Genomic DNA, 16,808 nt, shown 5'->3' with positions numbered 1-16,808 from the left:
ATATGATGTCGAACGAGGAGTTTGATACGCCTGTCTCGGATATACCGGAGAACCTCAACACAGCCTTCAGGAAGGCAACGAAGTTCCAGAGTCAAAGCGTCCCGCCATTCAACGCCAAGAAGTTCTCACTTCACCACATGGAACCCTTCATGAAGGCCCCAGAGATAGATGAGAACTACAAAATCATCAACGACTCCCGATCAAGGACTTATAAAATAGAGGATAAGAAGCTGGCACAACTAGACACAACTACCAAAAGTACCTTCTTTGGTCTAGCCAGGTCAAGAGCCATCAATGAAACCCTCATCACGAAGTTCAGGAACTCGACCTCTGAAGTGGATAGGATGATTTACTCTGCATTGCTGACCCAAAGAAAGAACATCAGTTTTTGTCCGAACATCTGGCATCCACTTCAGCAGGCCTGACGCTCTTGAGAAGACAAGAATTGCTGTCTTCCTGCAGTTGGAGTGAGCGCTTAACCAAGATACTGTACAGAGCTCCGTGGTCAGCATCATCTATCTTCGCAGGGGAAATTGAGGACGTGGCCAAAGAAGTCACGAAAGAGTCAAGGGAGGTAATGATGATCAAGTCCATCGATACACTGGCCAGTGTTATCCGTCAGACGTCGCAACGCCTCTCCGGCAAGTCGAAGTTTACGGGGATACAGTGAGCCAGGGAAAAGAAATACGGCAACTCCAGAGGAGGCAAGGATTCTTTTCGTCACCCAACCAGAGCTCCCAGAGGTAACCCCGGAAGAGGCAGAGCACCCAGAGGTGCCAGGAACTTTAGAAGCTGAAGGACGGGTTTGGAACGACTGGAGTCTTCCACCCCTAGCCGTTCCGGTACAACCTTCAACAGTGGGTGGACGTCTGCAACGCTACTGGGAGAATTGGGGAATTCTTCAGGACGACTACGTATCCCAGATCCCACGCAGAGGATACAAGATACAACTACAAGCAGTACCACTGTTGACAAACAACCCTCTGGCCCACAACTATGCTGCCGTCCAGATGGAGAAGCTACTCGATGCCATCACAACTCTACTCGAGAAGGAGGCGATCGAAGAAATAAAACAGGAGCTTGTCACGCCCAGTTTTTACTCTCCAATCTTCCTGGTACCAAAGGAAAATTCCAAGGAAAAGTTCCGACTCATCTACAACATGAGGAAATTCAACCAAGATTATCTACGCAGTCCCGCAAATTTCAGAATAATACACCTTCCTCAACTGCGACAACTCGTTCGTCCGTTAGACTACCTCGCCAGCATAGATCTACAGGTTGCGTATCTTCACATCCCGATACATCCGGACTCAAGGAGATACCTACGATTCCTCTTCAACGGACGTCATTTCCAATGGAAGGTGCTACCATTTGGAATATCGTCAGCCCCCTGGTTGTTTACTCGAGTGACAAAGCCCATCATCACATATCATCGAGGTCTACGCAGTGTGTTTTACCTGGACGATGGGATTCAAGCTGATCAAGATCCCAGTCAACTCAGACTGCAACTAGACTTCACAATCAGGCTACTCACTCAACTAGGATGGCTAGTAAATCTCCTCAAGTGGGAACTAGAACCCACACAGGATCTTCAATTCCTAGGAATACGGCTCATCACATTGGCAAATCGCAAAGTCGTCCCAGAAGAGCGTTGGGTCAAGATACAACAAATGATATCTCAAGCACTACTCTCTCCGTTACCACTACGAAGTTGGCAGAGCCTACTTGGTCTTCTCACGTCAGCACGAGACATGACACGCAGAGGAAGACTACAACTGTGCCCACTACAAGTGTTCGTGAACGCTCATCTAGACAGTCTGGATACTAAGGAACACATAACTGATGATCCATACGGACAACTCCACAGTGGCGTTCTACATCAACAAACACGGATCAACAAGGTCAAGGAATCTTCTAGACCTCAGCTTTCATCTGTTCAGCATAATAGACAACCTGAACATCGACATAAAAGCATGTCACATCCCGGAGCCAAGAATGTGATAGCTGACGCCCTATCTCGTCCAACACAACCTTCTCCGACGGAATGGATGTTACATCCAGAAACCTTCAGATGCATCATACAGAGGATAGGATCTCCGCTGATAGACCTGTTTGCTACAAAGTTCAACATACAACTACCAACATTTGTCTCTCTGGTTCCAGATCCACAAGCATGGGCAACAGATGCTCTAAGCATCTCCTGGGAAGGACTAAAAGCTTACGCATTTCCACCCCCAGCTCTAATACCGCAGGTGTTGCAGAAAATCAAGCAGACAAAGAAGCTGCAGCTGATTTTGGTCGTGCCCTACTGGCCAGCGAGGGTGTGGTTTCCCATCCTCATACAAGAACTCGGAAGTCCAACCCTGCAACTCCCAGAGTGGCCGAACCTACTAATTCATCCGCACACCAAGCAAGTACACGGGAATCCAACAGTATTCCAGTTACACGCATGGAACGTATCAAGACTTGCTTGAAGAAAAGAGGATATTCTGCCAGAGCAGCGAAAGCAGTCACACTAGCTCTACGTAGATCAACCCGCAACTTGTACGACGACAAGTGGCAGAGTTTTGAGAAATATGCATTGAGGAAGGGCTACACGGCGATGAAAGCAACACATCCTCAAGTGGCGGAATACCTTTGTCATCTAAGACAAACGAGGCGGTTAAAAGGTTCAACACTCTCTACATACCTAGCGGCCCGCAGCACGGTTATCACCATGAAGACTGGTGTTAAGCTGACGAAAGTACCAGAGATACTGGCTCTACTACGCTCCTTTAAGTTGGAAGACCAACTAAAGAAATTTAAAGCGCCTGCTTGGGATCTCAACGTAGTCTTGCAGCATCTCACCAGTGACGCTTATGAACCACTAGAAAGTACATCCTATGAGTTTTTAACACACAAAACTCTCTTCCTGATTGCCTTGGCAACAGCAGCTCGGATGTCGTAAATACATGCTCTGGACTTTGATGCACATCGCAACATCATACATCTGGGATTGAGGTGGGACTTCATAGCAAAGAACCAACTGCCCGGTCAACCAGACAGACAGTTCCACATCCCAGCACTCTCGACAGTCCTTGGGCCGTAGGATACTCAGGACCTATCCTTATGCCCAGTCAGAGCATTGAAAGTCTACCTACAAAGGTCTAAGATGAGGAGACGAAAATTCAAGCGCCTTTTCATCCCTCTATCACGTACGACGATATCGATATGGATGAGAGCCATCATCCTAAGAGCCTACAAAGCAGCAGGACTTGAGCCTCCACGAGCCTCCAACCCTCATGAAGTCAGAGTGCTGGCATCGACACTCGCTCTGCATGGAAACTGCTCCATCTCGACAATAATGGAGGGCTGCTATTGGAAGTCGGAGATGGTGTTTGCCAACCACTACCTCAGAGACATTGCTACCGAGGACATCTCCGGCATTCACCAGTTTGGGCCTCTTGTTGTAGCACAACAATTGACGGTTCCTCAAAGGCACTGAGATAAATCTCACCCTTTTATCAAGTGACTTGTAAAAGGCAACGCTCTGAAGAGCTAGAGCTTTAGAGTCCATGCGCACGTCTAAGACAGGCCAGCATGAGTGACAGACCCTGTACTTGTAAAGGACTTACTTGTACATGAAGAAGGGCCGCTTCTCCACTTGATGCAAGCATCAAGACATGGAGTCGTCATAAATCCACTCATAATGTCAGAAGAAGACGGTTCCAGAGAAATCTGACAAGTTGTGGTCCCCCCAGACTCATCAGAGGAAGCTGGAAGAAAGGATAAGCACAGTGCCATAAGACGTTCCCTCAGAGGGGTATGCAGGACGTAAATCAGCAAGCTATGAATCCAGAGTGGCTTGACCCACCACTGGTTACGTTGGATTCTACAAGCAATTAAGCATGAGTCAGGATAAGGAAAAATATGTAATTTTTTTATCAAAATTGATATTTTATACTTATCCTGACTCATGAGGTCAGCCCTCCCAACCTCCCCTTATGGCACTCTGGATTCCCTGTAATCCGGGTGTTGGGCGTATATTCGGAGAGAGTGAAGAGCGAGTTGGGTCATGTGATGGATTTCCCACCAAAATACCTAAGGGAGGTAACACTGGGTGAGTGATTTTACGTCTGCATTTTTGAAGGGAGCTTTAAAAAGGGGATTCAAGTGTTCCACTATCATTCGCAAGAAGAAGGAGACAAGCAATTAAGCATGTATCAGGATAAGTATAAAATATCAATTTTGATTAAAATTGATATTTTATACTTATCCTGCCTCATGAGGTCAGCCCTCCCAACCTCCCCTTATGGCACTCTGGATTCCCTGTAATCCGGGTGTTGGGCGTATATTCGGAGAGAGTGAAGAGCGAGTTGGGTCATGTGATGGATTTCCCACCAAAATACCTAAGGGAGGTAACACTGGGTGAGTGATTTTACGTCTGCATTTTTGAAGGGAGCTTTAAAAAGGGGATTCAAGTGTTCCACTATCATTCGCAAGAAGAAGGAGACAAGCAATTAAGCATGTATCAGGATAAGTATAAAATATCAATTTTGATTAAAATTGATATTTTATACTTATCCTGCCTCATGAGGTCAGCCCTCCCAACCTCCCCTTATGGCACTCTGGATTCCCTGTAATCCGGGTGTTGGGCGTATATTCGGAGAGAGTGAAGAGCGTGTTGGGTCATGTGATGGATTTCCCACCAAAATACCTAAGGGAGGTAACACTGGGTGAGTGATTTTACGTCCGCTTTTTTGAAGGGAGCTTTAAAAGGGGATTCAAGTGTTCCACTATCATTCGCAAGAAGAAGGAGACAAGCAATTAAGCATGTATCAGGATAAGTATAAAATATCAATTTTAATAAAAAAATTACATTATGAAATGGTATTTGCAGTACATGCCACCTGTCGATGGGAGAGCAGTGTGTGGCTATGTGGGGCTGAAGAATGCAGGAGCAACATGCTACATGAACTCAGTGCTTCAGCAGCTCTACATGATCCCTGGGGTACCAGAAGCTGTACTAGGTGTGGAAGAAGAGAATCCAGATGATGAAAGGTATGTGATCTTCTTATCACATGACAGAAACATTAATATTAGGAAGAAGTTTCACCAAATTCTGAAGTTTGCTTATTTGATAACCTGTGAATATGTTTCTAATTTAAATTCAAAACATCCTCTCTCATGTCCAAGATATTTTTATGGATTAAACTTCTTTATAATTTCCCTCACGACGTTTCGAGACCATTCCAGGTCCCTTCTTCAGGTGAACTGACAGATAGTCCCAACTGTCAGTTCACCTGAATAGGGACCTGGAATGGTCTCGAAACGTCGTGAGGGAAATTATAAAGAAGTTTAATCCATAAAAATATCTTGGACATCAATATACAACTTCTAAATGCCACTGAAAGACATCCTCTCTCATGTTGTGCACTTTCTCTTGTTCTTTTGACCATGGAGTGGAAACAACCTGGATCAAAGTTTTCTGCCTGTTTACACATCTTACCTGAATGTACCTGTGAACATCCAGGTTAGAATTAGTCTTCAGTAACCCATGCTTGTAGTAAAAGGCGACTAACGGGTCAGGTGGTCAGGCTCGCTTGCTTGGTTGACACATATCATTGAATCCCAGTTGTGTAGATCGATGCTCATGATGTTAATCACTGGATTCTCTGGTCAAGGCTTGATTATCTACAGACCGTCGCATTGCATGAGATATCTGTCACTGCCTACAACAGTAAATAAACCTGGGAGGTGTTTAAAGGGCTGAAAACTTAAAGTGCATAACATGAGATAGGATAAAGTATATATAAGTTTCAATGAAATTGAAATATATTGTTATATTGTTATCATAGTAATCAAGTAGTGATATCAAGCTTTGTGTTGGTTTCAGTGTTTTCTACCAGATGCAGCAGATATTTGGTCACATGATGGAAAGTCGTCTGCAGTATCACGAACCTGAGAAATTCTGGAGTGTGTTTAAACTGTGGGGTCAGACTATCAATGTGCGAGAACAACAGGATGCCTTTGATTTCTTCCAGGCTATCATTGACCAGGTTGATGAACATATGAAAGTGAGTAAGCTTCATATGTCAGGTGCTTACTTAAAGCATGATCATTGTTTTCACACATGCAGTAAAAGCCCAAGTTATCATCTTGCACATTGTTCTTTTACCTTTCAGTCTCACGCTTCACTCAAATCAAACTAATGATTTTTCCTTATCCTGACTCATGATCTTTTGCTTATCTCCCTTTTCCTTTCGAATGGTAGTGGAACAGTTGAATCCCTTGAAGCTCCCGCAGCGGACGTATAAATACACTCACCCACGAGTTACCTCCCTTTGCCTTTTCCCGCACAAACCAGTCATGTGACGTGCCTTACTTGTCAATCTCTCCCTTTTCGCGGATGGTTAGGCGAGCACTGGAGTCCCATAAACTGCATCATATCCTTTTTATTTAGGCCTATTCTTCAAAATTACGCTATATATGGATTTGGCTATAACTACTATGTAGTATTTGTAAAAAAATTTAAAAATTATTGACTTTGAGTCGTGTTTTCATCGTCATGTAACGTTGTTTACATTTCATGAAATCCTGCAGTGTTTGCAGGCACAGGTTATCCGTGGCTGATCCTCACCCCCCAATGTCCTTCGTGCATAAATCCATGTTCCTCCAGCTTGTGCTGTACTTATTGTATTGATTTATCAAATCTTCAATTTAATCAGTATTTGTCTTATATTTATAGAGGTGCCATGGATCGGGTGAGAAAGTCATCTCAAGTCACGATTGATAAAACTGCAGATCATCCTCCAAACCGTATGTTGCTTGCTACTGCCGATGTTCATAATACTGGTGCTATGATTAGTACGTTACAGGGGCAGTCTGCTGGTAAGGGGGCCAGGAAGAGATCGTCTACATCTCAGTCGACGCTGTCTCAGACTAAGAAAAAGACGTCATCCTCTTCTACAGCGCAGAGGGGCGGTGGGGTAGCCTAGTGGTTAAAGCGTTGGCTTGCACGCCGAAGACCCGGGTTCGATTCCCCACATGGGCACAATGTGTTAAGCCCATTTCTGGTGTCCCCCGCCGTGTGATATTGCTGGAATATTGCTAAAAGCGGCGTAAAACTAAACTCAGTCAGTCAGTCAGTCTACAGTGCAGAAGAAGTCTACGATTACCAGATCGTAGGGCAAATCTACGCGTGCTAGCTCATCTACGCACCAGAAATCCTTCAACGAAGAGATTGTACCTCCTCACGAACTAGACGTTTTTGACGAACCCCCATTACTTCTACCTGAAGTATCTATGAGATCAGCGACTCAGTAGACCTCTACTACTACGAGATCGTCCCCTACTACAGTCACAACAGGAAAGCTGTTGAAGTACTACCTCTTACTTCTCGGAGTGAAGTTGAGGCACATAACTCATCAGCGTTCGCGAAGGCTTCATCTACACCGCAGCAGCGTCAACCTATGCAGAACTTTGACCCAGGGGAATTTATGACTCTATTCACCAACCAGATGATGGCCATGATGGAACGTAGATTCCAGGAGGAATCGAAGCCTAGGAAAAGCCTCTCATCTACCGACACCGTGCGCAAACCCACAGGCCTGCGCGAATCTACTCCTATTAGATCTACACCTCAAGGCTACGTTGGCGAACGTACACCTTTGTGAAGGTCTCCACAGTCGGACGACTCTGTCATCTTGGAGGATAGAAGAGATGACGTACCTACTCTTAAATCTACGTCTGCGAAACCTCAACGTTCGTGAACATCGAAGGATCCTGCTCCTACACCTAGCCGCTCTAGGTCGAGATCTCATATCTCGCACAGACGTTCGCAAAGTTACTCACCTCAAGCCAGACGTTCGCAAAGAGATATCTTACCTCACAGAGGTTCGCGAAGAGATGTATCCACAGATAGAGGTTCGCGGACAGAACACTCTCAAGATAGACGTTCGCATAGGGAGGAATCTTCAGATAGAGGTTCACGAAAAAAAGGATGAAGGTTCGAGAAGGGAAACAGGTTCGCAGATGGATGAATCGTCGAGACCTAGCTCTCATAATCAGGAGACTTCGGACTTGCAAACAGACTTCATCTTCCCAGACACAGAAGTAACGGCATGGATTGCTAATTGGTTGAACTTGGAGTCTCCTTCTCAGGATAGAAATGAAGTCTACACTTATATGATGCTCAATGATGACTTCAACTCCGTCACAATCCCTCCGATTGAACCTATATCCAATGTACCATCCAACCTATGCACAGCCTTTGCGAAGGCTTCCAAGTATCAGAGTCAGCACTTAACATCATTTAATATGAAGAGATTCCCCCTACACCATATGGATCCATTTATGAAGGCGCCTGATTGGGATGATAACATCAAACTTGCGAATGACTCCCGGAATAAGATGTACAAAGTGGATGACAAGAAGCTATCTCAACTAGATACGGCTTCTAGGAGATCCTTCTTCAGATTGGCCAGGTCCAGAGCCATCAATGAAGCATTGATAAATAAATTCAAGAATTCAACTTCGGAAGACTGACTGAGTTTAGTTTTACTCCGCTTTTAGCAATATTCCAGCAATATCACGGCGGGGGACACCAGAAATGGGCTTAACACATTGTGCCCATGTGGGGAATCGAACCCTGGTCTTTGGCGTGACGAGCCAACGCTTTTACCACTAGGCTACCCCACCGCCCCACAACTTCGGAAGAGGATATGATGATATACTCAGCCCTCGTTACACAAAAGAAGGATCAATGCTTTTTGTCGGACCATCTCACATCGATATCTGCAGGACTCACCTTAGTACGCAGACAGGGACTACTGGCGTCCTGCTCTTGGAGTGATAGATTCACCCAACCACTACTAAGAGCTCCATGGGAGGCACCTACTAAATTTGGAGGTCTAATAGATGATGCAGCCAAGGAAGCTACGCATGATACCAGAGAGGTGATGATGATTAAAACCATAGATACTCTGGCCAACGTCATCCGCCATACTTCTCAGAAGTATAACAACAAGTCCAAATATTCCGGAATACAGAAAGCAAAGGACAAGAAGTACTCCAGCTTCAGAGGCGGCAAAGACTCTTTTCGTCGCCGGTCCGAAAATTACAGAGGAAACTCAAGAAGAGGCCGTGGCCCCAGAGCTTCCAGAGGAACTAGACGTTGATATCAAGGTTCGGAACGACTGGAGTCTTCCACCCAAAGCCGTTCCTGTAAAACTGTTGACAGTGGGTGGACGTCTACTAGGGTACTGGAAGAATTCGGGAATACTAGAGGACGACTACGTCTCTCAAGTACTAAGAGAAGGATACAAAGTACAACTAAGAACCACGTCTCCGCTAACCCTCAGCCCGATGGTCTTCAACTATGCAGAGGAACAGGCAGACAAATTACAAGATCCATCAACGCACTACTGATGAAAGATGCTGTAGAGATAATAGATCAGAATCATCTCACTCCAGGCTTCTATTCCCCAATATTTCTACTACCCAAGAAGAACTCCAAGGAGAAGTTCAGACTGATTTACAACATGCGCAAATTCAACAAAGACTACTTAACTACTTAAACCATAGAGGTTCAGAATGATCCACCTACCTCAACTCAAACTACTCATCCGTCCAGCAGATTACATGGCCAGCATAGACTTGCAGGATGCGTACCTTCACATCCCAATACATTAGGAATCAAGAAAGTATCTACGATTCCTATTCAGTGGGCAGCACTTCCAATGGAACGTCCTACCATTTGGAATATCTTCGGCTCCGTGGCTATTCACACGAATAACCAAGTCTATAGTCGCATCCCTACATCATTGAGGTCTACGGAATGCCTTCTACTTGGATGACGGAATTCAGGTTCACCAAGATGCCAGTCTACTCAAACTACAACTGAACTTCACAATCAAGTTGCTCACTCAACTAGGATGGTTGGTGAACCTGATGAAGGGACCTATTTACATGAGCCGGCCTTCGACACACATCTCTACGCAGACGCCTCGATGCAAGGATGGGGTGTGCATCTCAATGATCAAGTGGCTTCGGGAAAGTGGTCCAAAATGGGACAGCAGCTTCACATCAATCTGCTAGAGATGAAAGCAGTGATCAACGACTTACAACTCTGGTCGAGCTTGCTGAACAACAAAAGTCCACAGTGGCGTTCTTCATAATCCGGCAAGGATCCACACGGTCTCCAAGCCTATTGCAGCTCACATTCCAGTTGTACCAGATCACGCAGGAAGCAAACATCTGGATAAAGGCGTGTCACATACTCGGAGCCAAGAACGTACTGGCAGATGCTCTCTCAAGACCACTACACCCGTCACCTACGGAATGGATGCTCCATCCAGAAGCGTTTGGGAACATAAGGGAGATAGGATCCCCTTGCATAGACCTGTTTGCCACGAGGTTCAACAAACAACTACAGACGTTTGTCTCACCAGTTCCAGATCCTCAAGCCTGGGCAACAGATAGACTGAGCATGTCGTGGGAAGGAGTAAACGGCTACGCTTTTCCACCCCCGATACTACTGTCAAAAGTACTGTTCAAGATCAAACAGACTCAGATGCTACAACTGACTTTGGTCGCGCCCTATTGGCCAGCGAGAGCATGGTTCCCAGACCTAATAGAAGATCTCGGAAACCCAGTAATCAAATTACCAGATTGGCCGAACCTACTAATACATCCGCACACCAAGCAAGTCCACGGAAACCCAACAGTGTTCCAGTTACACGTGTGGACCGTATCAAAACATGCTTGAAGGAAAGAGGAAACTCTAGGGCAGCCAAAGCAGTAACACTAGCGTTACACAGATCGACTCGTAACCTATATGACGACAAATGGCTGAAGTTTGAGACTTATGCAAGGCGGAAAGGCTTCACAGTGATGATAGCCACTCATCCTCAAGTGGCGGAATATCTGTGTCATCTTAGACAGACCAGACATCTGAAGGGTTTGACACTATCTACATACCTCGCTGCAATCAGTACAGTGATTACGATGAAAACAGGCATCAAGTTGACGAAAGTACCAGAATTACTCTGCTGAGATCTTGTAAGCTGGAGGACCAGCAAAAGAAATTCAGAGCTCCAGCCTGGGATCTAAATGAAATTCTGCGTCATCTTACCAGTGATGTCTACGAACCACTAGATCAGATTACACTCGAGCTGCTAACACAGAAGACGCTGTTCCTGCTTGCGTTAGCCACAGCAGCTTGCATATCATGGATACATGCACTGGACTTTGGTCGAACCACATTCGACAGAGGGCAACATAATGCAGTTCATCTAGGACTTAGATGGGACTTTATTGCCAAGAACCAGCTACCTGGTCAACCAGATAGACAGTTCCACGTACCAGCGCTGTCTACAGTCCTCGGTCCACAGGATATAGAGGACTTATGCTTGTGTCCAGTCAGAGCCCTGATGATATATCTTCAAAAGACTGAGACGAGGAGACAAAACTTCAAGCACCTGTTCATCCCATTATCAACAGAGACTTCAGCTGCTGAAGTCTCAAGAACGACCATATCGTTCTGGATGAGAGCCATTATATTGAGAGCCTATAAAGCAGCAGGACTAGAACCTCCTAGAGCTTCCAACCCACACGAAGTCAAAGCACTGGCATCACCACAGGCTCTGCACGGAAATTGCTCTATACCAACAATTATGGAGGGCTGCTTTTGGAAATCGGACACAGTGTTTGCCAACCACTACCTCCGAGACATAGCCACTGAAGACGTCTCAGGCATTCACCAATTTGGGCCTCTCGTTGTAGCACAGCAACTAACGGATCCTCAAAGGCGCTGAGTTGGAAAATCTCACCCTTTATCACGCTGACTTGTTGATAACTTTTACTAAGGAAAAGTACTAGTTTGAAAGTCCATGCGCACAGTCTAAGACAGGCTAGCATGAGTGATTAAAGATCCTGTACGGGTAAAGATCTTACCTGTACGTGAAGGGGTCGCAACTCATTTATGATAAAGATCTTATCATAATCTATGGGTTGTTATAAGATATTTAGTAATAGGAAGATACTAGTTTATCTATAGCCACATGAATCAACGTGATTCAACTTGTCTGAGATTAAAGTAAGACAAGAAAGTGGTCCCCCCGAGTTATAATGGAAATTGGAAGAATAGGATCACGGAAATGCCATTCGCAGTTCCCATGGGGGGGATACAGGACGTATCTAAGGACAGCTGTTGAATCCAGTGGCTTGACCCACCACCAATCTGTCGGATTCTATAAGCAAAAGATCATGAGTCAGGATAAGTAGAAATATGTAATATATTAAGTAAAATTGATATTTTATACTTATCCTGACTCATGACGAAGAAGCCCTCCCAACCTCCCCCCAACACTTGAAGACACTTGAGATTTTACAGCAGATCCAAGTGCATGGGCGGAAAATCAGGAGAGAGTGACAAGTAAGGCACGTCACATGACTGGTTTGCACGGGAAAGGGCAAAGGGAGGTAACTCGTGGGTGAGTGTATTTATACGTCTGCTTCGGGAACTTCAAGGGATTCAAGTGTTCCACTACCATTTGAAAGGGAAAGGGAGATAAGCAAAAGATCATGAGTTAGGATAAGTATAAAATATCAATTTTAATTCAAATTAAAAATTACATATTTTTCAAAGACATTTAACAGCCACCTGAAATTCAGCTAACTTTGATTCACATGGTAGACAACTTGTTACCATTTATAATTTGGATGTTGGACCCTCTTCTGACATCGTCCTTAAGATGAGACCATCAATCCAGTTTTCCTCCAATCTCCTCAGGGAGGGAGCACAGGGCAGGATCACTCAGTCTATGAAACTGAAACTTGGCAGATTTAGCTCAAGATGTGCAAGGTCATAATGTCTAAACAATACTATTTCCATGGTAATTATGTGTTCAGTCATTACCCCAACATTCACTGTAAGATGTGTGATGAAAACAATATATGTTTATCTTTACCAACCCTTAAAAGACACAATGAAAAACGATTCAGTTCAGTGTCAGTTTTTATCAAGATGTATTTTTTTATGACACCTAAACAGAAAAAAATCACCCATCCCTTAACATTCAGTAAAGATTCATTGTCTTTTTTCAAGAAAACTGGAAAAGATGAGATATTCAAAAAGAAGTTCCAGGGCATATTTTCTGATCAGAAGATTTGTAAAGACTGTCCACATCGGTATGAAAGAGAAGAGGCTTTCATTGCACTAAACTTGACTGTAAAAAATGATACATTACAAGACTCACTGGACCAGTTTGTAAAGGGAGAGCTTCTAGAAGGTGACAATGCATACTACTGTGAAAAATGTGGTGAAAAGGTAAGAAACCATTCAGTTTACTCTTAAAAGAAGTGAAGTGAAATGGTTCATTATATGTGACCTTAAGAACTGTGTAGACTACTGCTGGCGGACTTAAACTGTTGGTGTAGACTACTGCTGGCTGACTTAAACTGTTGGTGTAGACTACAGCTGTTGGTGTAGATTGCAGTTGGCTGACTTAAAATGTTGGTGTAGATTGCAGTTGGCTGACTTAAACTATTGGTGTAGATTGCAGTTGGCTGACTTAAACTGTTGCTATAGACTACAGCTGGCTGACTTAAATTGTTGATGTAGACTACAGTTGGCTGACTTAAACTGTTGACGTAGACTACAGATGGCTGACTTAAACTGTTGCTATAGACTACAGTTGGCTGACTTAAACTGTTGCTATAGACTACAGTTGGCTGACTTAAACTGTTGACGTAGACTACAGATGGCTGACTTAAACTATTGCTATAGACTACAGTTGGCTGACTTAAACTGTTGACGTAGACTACAGTTGGCTGACTTAAACTGTTGACGTAGACTACAGATGGCTGACTTAAACTGTTGCTGTTGACTACAGATGGCTGACTTAAACTGTTGACGTAGACTACAGATGGCTGACTTAAACTATTGCTATAGACTACAGTTGGCTGACTTAAACTGTTGACGTAGACTACAGTTGGCTGACTTAAACTGTTGACGTAGACTACAGATGGCTGACTTAAACTGTTGACGTAGACTACAGATGGCTGACTTAAACTGTTGACGTAGACTACAGATGGCTGACTTAAACTATTGCTATAGACTACAGTTGGCTGACTTAAACTGTTGACGTAGACTACAGTTGGCTGACTTAAACTGTTGACGTAGACTACAGATGGCTGACTTAAACTGTTGCTATAGACTACAGTTGGCTGACTTAAACTATTTCTATAGACTACAGATGGCTGACTTAAACTGTTGACGTAGACTACAGATGGCTGACTTAAACTGTTGCTGTAGACTACAGCTGGATGACTCAAACTGTTGAAGTAGACTACACTAGTTGGCTGACTTAAACTGTTGCTATAGACTACAGTTGGATGACTTAAACTGTTGCTATAGACTACAGTTGGCTGACTTAAACTGTTGCTAAAGGCTACAGTTGGCTGACTTAAACTGTTGATGTAGACTACAGATGGCTGACTTAAACTGTTGACGTAGACTACAGATGGCTGACTTAAACTGTTGACGTAGACTACAGATGGCTGACTTAAACTGTTGCTATAGACTACAGTTGGCTGACTTAAACTGTTGACGTAGACTACAGTTGGCTGACTTACACTGTTGACGTAGACTACAGATGGCTGACTTAAACTGTTGCTATAGACTACAGTTGGCTGACTTAAACTGTTGACGTAGACTACACTAGTTGGATGACTTAAACTGTTGCTATAGACTACAGTTGGCTGACTTAAACTGTTGACGTAGACTACGGATGGCTGACTTAAACTGTTGCTATAGGCTACAGTTGGCTGACTTACACTGTTGACGTAGACTACAGTTGGCTGACTTAAACTGTTGCTATAGACTACAGTTGGCTGACTTAAACTGTTGATGTAGACTACAGTTGGCTGACTTAAAATGTTGACGTAGACTACAGATGGCTGACTTAAACTATTGCTGTAGACTACAGCTGGCTGACTTAAACTGTTGAAGTAGACTACACTAGTTGGATGACTTAAACTGTTGCTATAGACTACAGTTGGCTGACTTAAACTGTTGACGTAGACTACAGCTGGCTGACTTAAACTGTTGCTATAGACTACAGTTGGCTGACTTAAACTGTTGACGTAGACTACAGATGGCTGACTTAAACTGTTGCTGTAGACTACAGTTGGCTGACTTCAACTGTTGATGTAGACTACAGTTGGCTGACTTAAACTGTTGCTATAGACTACAGTTGGCTGACTTAAACTGTTGATGTAGACTACAGTTGGCTGACTTAAACTGTTGACGTAGACTACAGATGGCTGACTTAAACTGTTGCTATAGACTACAGTTGGATGACTTAAACTGTTGATGTAGACTACAGGTGGCTGACTTAAACTGTTGCTATAGACTACAGTTGGCTGACTTAAACTATTGCTATAGACTACAGTTGGATGACTTAAACTGTTGACGTAGACTACAGTTGGCTGACTTAAACTGTTGATGTAGACTACACTAGTTGGATGACTTAAACTGTTGCTATAGACTACAGTTGGATGACTTAAACTGTTGACGTAGTCTACAGATGGCTGACTTAAACTGTTGCTATAGAGTACAGTTGGCTGATTTAAACTGTTGATGTAGACTACACTAGTTGGATGACTTAAACTGTTGATGTAGACTACAGCTGGCTGACTTAAACTGTTGCTATAGAGTACAGTTGGCTGATTTAAACTGTTGATGTAGACTACACTAGTTGGATGACTTAAACTGTTGATGTAGACTACAGATGGCTGACTTAAACTGTTGCTATAGACTACAGCTGGCTGACTCAAACTGTTGACGTAGACTACAGATGGCTGACTTAAACTGTTGATGTAGACTACTGATGGCTGACTTAAACTGTTGACATAGATTGCTGTTAGCTGACTTGAACTATGGGTGTAGACTGCAGTTGGATGAGTTTTGTGTGAACCATGCTACAAGATGTTTGAATCAAGCAGAGTGTATGTGCATCTTTCAGAGGAACACCATCAAGCGTATGTGCATCAAAACACTGCCTCCATTGCTTTGTATTCAACTCAAGAGGTTTGGCTATGACTGGGAGACAAATAGAGCTCTCAAGTTTGACGACCACTTCCGTGTGAGTTCATTAGTCATTACATGTGCCAGAGATTCCACAGAAGTCGTATATCCAAATGAAAGATTAATGATGTCATTTGAACATGTTTGTTTCCTTTAGAGTTTCTAATATAATAGAAATGTATTGAAAGTTATATAGCCCAAACAGTTGATAGTATATATTGAAAAATCAATTCAGCAAAACGTCAGTTCTGAAACATACATACTTTGTATTTAGATACTAAAGACTGAGAATGCTAGCTTCAGTGTAATGCTACAGCCCATGCAGAATGTGAGCACAATGACATACAGGTTTTTCCCTCTTATTACAGTTTCCATGGGTGTTGGACATGGAGCCGTACACCGCAGATGGCATGGCCAGGCGAGAAGCTGAGAAGGTCAACAACAACAGTGACACTGACACAACAGAAAAGTTGAATGGTGACATCTCAAATAGCAGTGGGAGCATGTCTGAAGTGACAACTGACTGCACTCCCTGTCAGCAGAAGCAGATCAACTATGAGCTGGTCGGGGTAGTGGTGCATAGTGGACAGGCTAATGCTGGCCATTACTACTCCTTCATCAGAGACAGAAGGTACGAAGCTATTTGGGGCAACCCTACAGGCCTACATCACCCACAAAGTCAACCCCTGTACAGGTCTACCTCACCCACTAGGGCAACCCCTGTACAGGCCTACCGTAT

At 43.9% G+C, this 16,808-nt stretch overlaps 1 protein-coding gene across 1 annotated transcript in view; it reads left to right on the top strand.

The window, feature by feature from the left end:
- Positions 1–16,808, top strand: part of LOC124254974 (ubiquitin carboxyl-terminal hydrolase 24-like) — a 292,052-nt gene that overhangs the window by 174,237 nt on the left and 101,007 nt on the right. Inside the window, 5 exon segments of the mRNA XM_046688817.1 lie at positions 4,880–5,040; positions 5,876–6,056; positions 13,088–13,309; positions 16,008–16,127; positions 16,438–16,700. Coding sequence (XP_046544773.1) covers positions 4,880–5,040; positions 5,876–6,056; positions 13,088–13,309; positions 16,008–16,127; positions 16,438–16,700 — 947 coding nt within the window.

The sequence above is a fragment of the Haliotis rubra genome, unplaced genomic scaffold, assembly GCF_003918875.1.
Source record: "Haliotis rubra isolate DU_JTF1 unplaced genomic scaffold, ASM391887v1 Scf589, whole genome shotgun sequence".
NCBI lineage: Eukaryota > Metazoa > Mollusca > Gastropoda > Lepetellida > Haliotidae > Haliotis > Haliotis rubra.
Note: the sequence above shows the minus strand (reverse complement) of the source record. Positions and strands in the feature narration are given on the sequence as shown.